The sequence below is a fragment of the Ceratotherium simum genome, chromosome 10, assembly GCF_057802395.1.
Source record: "Ceratotherium simum simum isolate JZ-2026a chromosome 10, ASM5780239v1, whole genome shotgun sequence".
NCBI classification, from domain to species: Eukaryota; Metazoa; Chordata; class Mammalia; order Perissodactyla; family Rhinocerotidae; genus Ceratotherium; species Ceratotherium simum.
The window spans coordinates 22,646,305-22,654,980 of record NC_141909.1 but is presented as its reverse complement, the minus strand read 5'-3'; the positions used below and the strand labels follow the sequence as shown (position 1 = coordinate 22,654,980).

Here is an 8,676-nt window from a genome sequence, read left to right as displayed (position 1 = left end):
CACATGGTCCAAGACTCCTCTGTCTCCCACGAATGTGACATCCAAGGGGGGCTCCGGTTGCGCCGCCCGAGCCCAGGGACGCCTTCGCCCTCGGCTGCCATCTATCGGCCACGGAGCGCCCGCTTCGCCCCGGGCCCATCATGTCTGCTGCAGCTTGGCTCGCACCAGCCGCGCGACAATAAACAAGTGCCCTGGACGGGGCCCTGCGTCCGCGCCGGAGCAGATGTCTCAGAGACCCCTGAGATGCTTACCGTGCTGCCACGTCCTCAGCGCCCGGGAGGGAAGACGCTACTTTCTCTGAGTTTTTAAGAGCCGCCGGGCTGCCGGGACACGCCACAGGCGTAGAACAACGCTGTTCCTGCCCCCCAGGCCCCCCAGAGGATGTCGGAGATAGAGAGTTCCAAATAATGACGACCGTGAGCAGCATCTGGGGAAGGGATAGAGAAAAACCCCTGCGAACACCGAGAGCGATGTAACCGGCAAGAGGATGCGGGAGCCTTACAAATACTAATTAGGGGCCGCGGCGGCGGGCTCGGCGCGGGGACAGCGGCGCCGGGATCCCAGCGCGGGGGTCGCCGCTGCGCGGGGGGCGGAGGACGGCGCAGGAGCCGCAGCCGCCGCCAGAGCAGCCGAGGGGCCGGTGCCACCTTCTCTCGCCCCCTCACTACCATGTACAGTGTGCGCTGCAAGAAGAAGGCGGGCGATGCATGCACACCCCCGCGCCCCGCTCCCTCTGGCTCGTCCCCGGGCGTGCGCCACTGACCAGGGGGGAATGTGGTGAAGACGGCGAGGAGGAGAGCCGAGGGGGGGAGGGGAGGGCCGGCCGGCGCGAACCCAGGCCGGAGGGTGCGAGGAGCCGGAGGCGGCTGGAGGGGGCGGCGGCCGCTGTTCGCTTGGAGAAAGTTGCCCCCTATGCAGATGGCAACTGTAAGTACTCGCCTGGGGGGTGCGGCGAAGGGTGCCGGGGACCCCGCGATCGCGCGGTGGCACGGGTGGGAGCGAGTGTGCGAGTGAGTGTGAGCGGGTGAGAGCGCTCGGCGGGGCTGACCATCACGTTGGCGGGGCCGGCGGCGCCAGGCAGCCTTCTCCGCGTCCCCCTCCTCGGGTTCCGCGCCTCCCCCTTCCAACAGCTCCCCCCCCGCCCCGCCCGGCTCCGGCTCCTGGCCCCTACCGCGAGGCGCCTCTCCAGCCGGTCCTCCGCCGCCCCCTCCCCCTGCCTTCCCAGCCCGCCGCTCGCGATCGCCCCCCCTCTCCCCCCGCAACCCCGCTGCCCGCTCCGACTACCGCGGAGAGCGCCGGGGAGAGCCGTTTGGGGAGCCCCGGAACCCGCGGTCGCCACCGCGGCGGCGGCCCCGGGCTGGCGGCGTCCGGGCGCCTCTTTCTTCCAGCCGCTCGCACCGCACTGCTCGCAGCCTCCTTGCCTTGCCTGGGCTTCAGAAACCCCGTGCACACCCCAAAGAGGTATTTTTTTTTTTAAGGGTGGCTATGATGAGTGGGCTCTGGAGGTGTGAGACGGGGTAAGTCGGTCGTTTACTTTGCAAAAGAGGCTCTTGTGTGTGTGTCTGTGTGTGTGGCGGCGGGGTGGCTTTCTTTCCCTCTCCTCCCTCCCCTCCTTCCTTCCTTTTCTCTCCCTTCGCTCTGGGCGGGGTGGGGGAGGGGGAGCCTCGCGTCCAGGAACTCCGGGTGCTCCTGCCTGGGCCGCTGTGGGAGCAGCTGTGCCCGGAGCCCGGGGTCCGGCCTGGGTGCTGGGCTCCAGCCCGCGCGGCCCCACGCTGCTTAATGCAGGGATGTGCACGCAGGGCGATGATCCAGGGTCTAAATTCTTTGGGAGAAACGAATACAGTTCCCCCGCCCCCGCCCTCCAAAAAAAAAATCTGATAATCTGAGACTGTGCAGCGCACCGGCGAATTTACATCGGAGGTGCGTTTCCCAGTCAGAATGTCAGCCTTCCCTGGCTCATTCAACTTTTATTTTCTCAAATTTTCGGGCTCCTTTAATGGCAAGGAGGAGGGGAAAGGGAGTGGGGTGAGAGGAAGCTCTTCGACCCTGGCTAACCAGAACTGAATTAAAGTTGTAAACGCTCGAGTTGAATACTGGCTGGACACAATTTGCCATGGGCTGTCAGAAGGGGTGGGAGGTGAATGGGGGCGGGGAAGCAGAGGGAGAGAGGGGGAGGGGATCCAACCCCCGCTGAATGGCTGTGCAGATTTGATCCAGTGGAGAACCGAAATTTCAAGGTAAACGTTTTGCTTTCATAGGGGATGTTGTTGCCGCTTTGAAGCAGGGAGATGTTTGCCTTGCGTTGGGAGGTCGGGAATACTTGCGAGGTTTATACACTGTGATTCCGACTCGTCTCGACACGTCTGGTTGGCCACACGAGAATAATTCGCAGGCACACTTGCACACGTGCGTGCGAATGCAGGGGTTCTTAATAACGCGGGCTGGAGTCGGCGCAGGGATCAAGATCTAGGTCTCCAGGCTTGAACCCGAGACTCAGAAACGTCTTGGCTTTAGTTTTGGGTTGAGATTCGACATCAGACTTCAGTGGCGGTGAGGCAAATGCAAGGTTGACCAGAGAAAAGGCATTGGTTCCCCGAGCCCAGCGTTTCTACCAAATGTTCCCTCCCCCTCCCCCCTACCAACGCAACACGCGCGCACACACACACACACTCGCTCCATTTATGTCCTTTCCTTTATGAGTGCTGCTGTCCGCGCGAAGTAGGAAGTCGAAGGAAGCCTTTAAGGGGACAAAAAGAAAGCAAGAAAGAAAAGGGGGGAGGGATCAGATTGATTCCTTGGGGAGATGAAATTCGGATATTAAAGCACTGACCTCTGTCACTTGCTGTTCCTCCCTTCCACCTTTCTATTTTGCCTCTTAATCAGCCTAAGTGCCCTTTCCCGGAGGAAAAAAAAAAGGGGGGGGAGAGGAGGGGGGTAGCAGAGCATTGACAATTAAATGAAATAAGCAACTCTAAAGATGGGCATGGTGGCGAGGTGGTAGTTCAATCCAAATCTTGCTAATTCAGTAGGGTTAGTTTTGCATACCGTGGCAAACAGACGCGGAGCCCGAGGTAAGGGAAGCTTTGGCGCTGGTCCTTGGTTTACTTTTAGCTGATTCCGGGTAAGCGGTAGGAACGTCCTCTTTAAACTCCAGGTATCGGGAGGTGTTCCGGGATTGCGGATGCCTTCGCAGAGTTCTTTGTAATCCATCGTGCAGAACTATTTCAGTGGCTTAAAGCTGCGGTTTGGTAGCGTCCCTGACAGGATCAATGAGGAGAAGTGGACGCAGGGCGCTCTCGGGGAAGCGCTGCTAAGTGGCACCGTGTATGCAATTAGGGCGCTGATGTGCTTAATAGCGTGGTAGTGAAGTCCACCATCAAAGCGAGCGCACTCTCCTTTTTCTTCATACTCAAAGCTCCCGAAGACAATTGGTGATTTAAGAGCTTCTTCTGGGTCCTTTTGATGCATTATCTTACATCCTTTTTGCCTCTGAAAAGTATTCTTTGGGTTCCCACCCTAGCATTTCGAGCGACAGTTTAAAATAGCCCAAGTATTGTGGCTCCTTGCTTTTCTGTGAAAATGGGAGACCTTCACGGTGAACTGTTAACTGTGATGAGGTTCTGAAAGAAAGGCAGAGGGGCTGGGTATAGGTGAGGTGGGGAACGTTGTAAAATGGTGCTTCTTTTCTCTTAAATTAGAACCATGAAACTGAACTGACAGCCATTTTATGTATATTTATGGATTGGTTTTGAAAAGGGGGGGAGCGGGGAAGAACACTAAAATGGGACTTTATCTAACCTGCCTTTATCTTGTAAAGAGCAGCATGTTCCTGTTGTACTCATTAGAAAATGAAATCAACCCTTAAATCAAAACGAATAGCAGATTTTAATAAAGTCTGGAGAATGTCAGTGTTCCACTGGGAGGGGGATCATTCATATCCCCTCCTTCTGGATTTCAGAGAAATAGATTTAGGGAAGAGAGAGACTTTCTGACCGGGGTCCGTTAAATTTTTGTCATATTCTGTTGTTTCCTTTTTTCCTCTCTCCTTTGCAGGAGGTAAAATGCACACTTGCTGCCCCCCAATAACTTTGGAACAGGACCTTCACAGAAAAATGCATAGCTGGATGCTGCAGACTCTAGCGTTTGCTCTAACATCTCTCGTCCTTTCGTGTGCAGAAACCATCGATTATTATGGGGAAATCTGTGACAATGCATGTCCTTGTGAGGAAAAGGACGGCATTTTAACTGTGAGCTGTGAAAACCGGGGGATCATCAGCCTCTCTGAAATTAGCCCCCCTCGGTTCCCAATCTACCACCTCTTGCTGTCTGGAAACCTTTTGAACCGTCTCTATCCCAATGAGTTTGTCAATTACACTGGGGCTTCAATTTTGCATCTGGGTAGCAACGTTATCCAGGACATTGAGACCGGGGCTTTCCACGGGCTGCGGGGTTTAAGGAGATTGCATCTAAACAATAATAAGCTGGAAGTTCTGCGCGATGATACCTTCCTTGGCTTGGAGAGCCTGGAGTACCTACAGGTCGATTACAATTACATCAGTGTCATTGAACCCAATGCTTTTGGGAAACTGCATTTGTTGCAGGTGCTTATCCTCAATGACAATCTCTTGTCCAGTTTACCCAACAACCTTTTCCGTTTTGTGCCCTTAACACACTTGGACCTACGGGGGAACCGGCTGAAACTTCTGCCCTATGTGGGGCTGCTGCAGCACATGGATAAAGTTGTGGAGTTACAGCTGGAGGAAAACCCCTGGAATTGCTCCTGTGAGCTGATCTCTCTCAAGGATTGGTTGGACAGCATCTCCTACTCGGCCTTGGTGGGGGATGTGGTTTGTGAGACCCCCTTCCGCTTACACGGCCGGGACTTGGACGAGGTGTCCAAGCAGGAACTTTGCCCAAGGAAACTTATTTCAGACTACGAGATGAGGCCGCAGACGCCTTTGAGCACCACGGGGTATTTACACACCACCCCAGCCTCGGTGAATTCCGTGGCCACTTCTTCCTCTGCTGTTTACAAACCTCCCTTGAAGTCCCCTAAGGGGACCCGCCAACCCAACAAGCCCAGGGTGCGCCCCACCTCTCGGCAGCCCTCCAAGGACTTGGGCTACAGCAACTATGGCCCCAGCATCGCCTACCAGACCAAATCTCCGGTGCCTTTGGAGTGTCCCACCGCGTGCACTTGCAACTTGCAAATCTCCGATCTGGGCCTCAACGTCAACTGCCAGGAGCGCAAGATCGAGAGCATCGCAGAGCTGCAGCCTAAGCCCTACAACCCCAAGAAAATGTATCTGACGGAGAACTACATCGCCGTCGTGCGCAGGAGCGACTTCCTGGAGGCCACGGGGCTGGACCTCCTACACCTGGGCAACAACCGCATCTCGATGATCCAGGACCGCGCCTTCGGGGATCTCACCAACCTGAGGCGCCTCTACCTAAACGGCAACAGGATCGAGAGGCTGAGCCCGGAGTTGTTCTATGGCCTGCAGAGCCTGCAGTATCTCTTCCTCCAGTACAATCTCATACGCGAGATTCAGTCTGGGACCTTCGATCCGGTCCCAAACCTCCAGCTGCTATTCCTGAATAACAACCTCCTGCAGACCATGCCCTCAGGCGTCTTCTCAGGCCTGACACTCCTCCGGCTGAACCTGAGGAGTAACCACTTCACCTCCTTGCCAGTGAGTGGAATTCTGGACCAGCTGAAGTCACTCATCCAAATCGACCTGCACGACAACCCATGGGATTGTACGTGCGACGTTGTGGGCATGAAGCTGTGGGTCGAGCAGCTCAAAGTGGGTGTCTTGGTGGACGAGGTCATCTGCAAGGCGCCCAAGAAGTTCGCTGAGACGGATATGCGCTCTATTAAGTCGGAGCTGCTGTGCCCAGACTACTCCGACGTGGTGGTTTCCACGCCCACGCCTTCCATCCAGGTCCCAGAGAGGACCAGCGCGGTGACCCCCGCCGTGCGTTTGAACGGCACCGGGGCTCCCGCGGGCTTGGGCGCGGGCGGAGGTGCGTCGTCGGTGCCCCTGTCGGTGCTGATCCTCAGCCTGCTGCTGGTTTTCATCATGTCCGTCTTCGTGGCCGCCGGGCTCTTCGTGCTGGTTATGAAGCGCAGGAAGAAGAACCAGAGTGACCACACCAGCACCAACAATTCCGACGTGAGCTCTTTCAACATGCAGTACAGCGTGTACGGCGGCGGGGGCGGCTCGGGCGGCCACCCGCACGCGCACGTGCACCACCGCGGGTCCGCGCTGCCCAAGGTGAAGACGCCCGCGGGCCACGTGTACGAGTACATCCCCCATCCGCTGGGCCACATGTGCAAAAACCCCATCTACCGCTCCCGCGAGGGCAACTCCGTGGAGGATTACAAAGACCTGCACGAGCTGAAGGTCACTTACAGCAGCAACCACCACCTGCAGCAGCAGCCGCCGCCGCCGCCGCCGCCACCACCGCAGCCCCAGCAGCAGCCCCCGCCGCAGCTGCAGCTGCCGCCGGGGGAGGAGGAGAGGCGGGAAAGCCACCACTTGCGGAGCCCCGCCTATAGCGTCAGCACCATCGAGCCCCGGGAGGACCTGCTGTCGCCGGTGCAGGACGCCGACCGCTTTTACAGGGGCATTTTAGAACCAGACAAACACTGCTCCACCACCCCCGCCGGCAATAGCCTCCCGGAATATCCCAAATTCCCGTGCAGCCCCGCTGCTTACACTTTCTCCCCCAACTATGACCTGAGACGGCCCCATCAGTATTTGCACCCGGGGGCGGGGGACAGCAGGCTGCGGGAACCGGTGCTTTACAGCCCCCCCAGTGCTGTCTTTGTAGAACCCAACCGGAACGAGTATCTGGAGTTAAAAGCAAAACTAAACGTTGAGCCGGACTACCTCGAAGTGCTGGAAAAACAGACCACATTTAGCCAGTTCTAAAAGCAAAGAAACTCCCTTGGAGCTTTTGCGTTTAAAACAGACAAACAAGCAGACACACACGGTGAACACATTTGATTAATTGTGTTGTTTCAACGTTTAGAGTGAAGTGCCTTGGCACGAGATTCTCAGCTTCGGCGGAAGATACTGAAAGGGTGTGCAATTTCCTTTTAATTTTACACGTGGGGAAACATTTGTGTAAACTGGGCACATCACTTTCTCTTCTTGCGTGTGGGGGAGGAGAGGAGAAGGGCTTTATGGAGGGCAATTTGCTGCCCGGGTGATTGTTAAAGGTCGCAGTCATATTTGCAGTGTTGGAAGTGCTAAAAATGAAGGAAGCTGGCAGCCCATGGATTCTATCCTTCCTCTTTTGCTCCCTTCCTCCCTTCTTCTTCTCCCCCTTTAAGCCATGGGTGGGTCTAAATGGCTTTTGTGGAGAGATTAGCACACCCCAACTTTAATAGAAATTTTGTTCTCTCTCTCTCTCTCCCTCTCCCTCCTCCGCCCCTTTCTCTGCCTCCCTGCCTCCCTCCTCGGTCATTCCTTTCCTTTCTTTTTAAAGGATGTGTTTGTATGCATTCTGGACATTTGAATTAAAAAACGAAAGTATTGTGATCTTGAAAAGGATCACCATAGATGTGGACAAATCATTAAAATTACAGAGCTATATGATCCATAATTGATTAGTCAAAATAACTTATTGATGAAATATACAAATATTTTATTGTAGCACCTATTTTTATATGCACATTTAGCATTTCTCTTTCCTTCACTATTTAGCCTATGATTTTCACAGAAGTGTCGCACTATATTAGGAGCTCCATTTCCAAAACTGAAGTGATATCAGGAAGGCATTTGAAATCATTAAAAATATGGAGAACTTAATGGCAAAATCTTAAAGCCAATGCAACCCACCTAATTGGATCTGTAATTAAAAAAAAAATACAACTGTATCCCAGTGTATAAAACAAAAAAATTTAGGGCAATTAATTGGGCCATTCATTTGAGGGAGAATCATGTGCAAGTTTCGGTTTTCATTAGAGAAAATTTAAAAGTATTTTTATTAGTCAACCAAAATGATGTATTGATTTGACTACTATTGTAGCCTATTTTTGATTGTTTAACCAAACCCAGTTGCATTTGTACAGATCCACGTGTACTGGCACCTCAGAAGACCAAATGATGGACTGTACAAATCTCTATACAATGTCTTTATCCTTCTGGGCAGCAAGCAATGATGCAAACAGGATCTCTGTAAGATGGGGCTACTGTTGTTACAGTCTCATATGTATTCCAGCACATGTAATTTTTTAAATAGTTTCTGAATAAACACTTGATAACTATGTCAAATATGAGGGACTGAAGTAATGATTGCTTAAGGTGCAAAAGAATTAACTACGTGTGATTGACTGAATCTCCGTTACTAACAATTTAGGACATAGTAGCTAACTTTTATTCCTAATAGAAAAAAATTTCCCCCAATTATCAAATTTAAAAAGTATATATATATATATATATATATATATATATAATTACGCCTTTGTTGGTTCAGGGAAATATGTCTTTCTAAATGTGTCGCTTAATGTGTTTATTAATGAAATTTCAATTGTATACTTCTTTTCCTTACTGAAGTATTCATCTAATACATGGAGCATGGTAAGTAATATATTGCATATTCATTTTTCTCTCAATATTATGTATTTTGTCATGTCAGTATTATTTATTCAGTCTACAATTTTCC

At 53.0% G+C, this 8,676-nt stretch overlaps 1 protein-coding gene across 2 annotated transcripts; it reads left to right on the top strand.

The window, feature by feature from the left end:
- The first annotated feature begins 826 nt into the window (after positions 1-826).
- SLITRK5 (SLIT and NTRK like family member 5) lies at positions 827-8,285 on the top strand. 2 transcript variants are annotated; one of them, XM_014781819.2, is made up of 2 exons: positions 827-927; positions 4,054-8,285. In XM_014781819.2, the coding sequence occupies exon 2, from the start codon at positions 4,062-4,064 to the stop codon at positions 6,936-6,938; it is 2,877 nt and encodes a 958-aa protein (XP_014637305.2). In that variant the 5' UTR covers positions 827-927; positions 4,054-4,061; the 3' UTR covers positions 6,939-8,285. The 2 variants fall into 2 exon arrangements, with proteins under 2 accessions (XP_014637305.2, XP_087292061.1); XM_087435935.1 differs by lacking the exon at positions 827-927 and adding an exon at positions 1,244-1,461.
- The last annotated feature ends 391 nt before the right edge of the window (positions 8,286-8,676 follow it).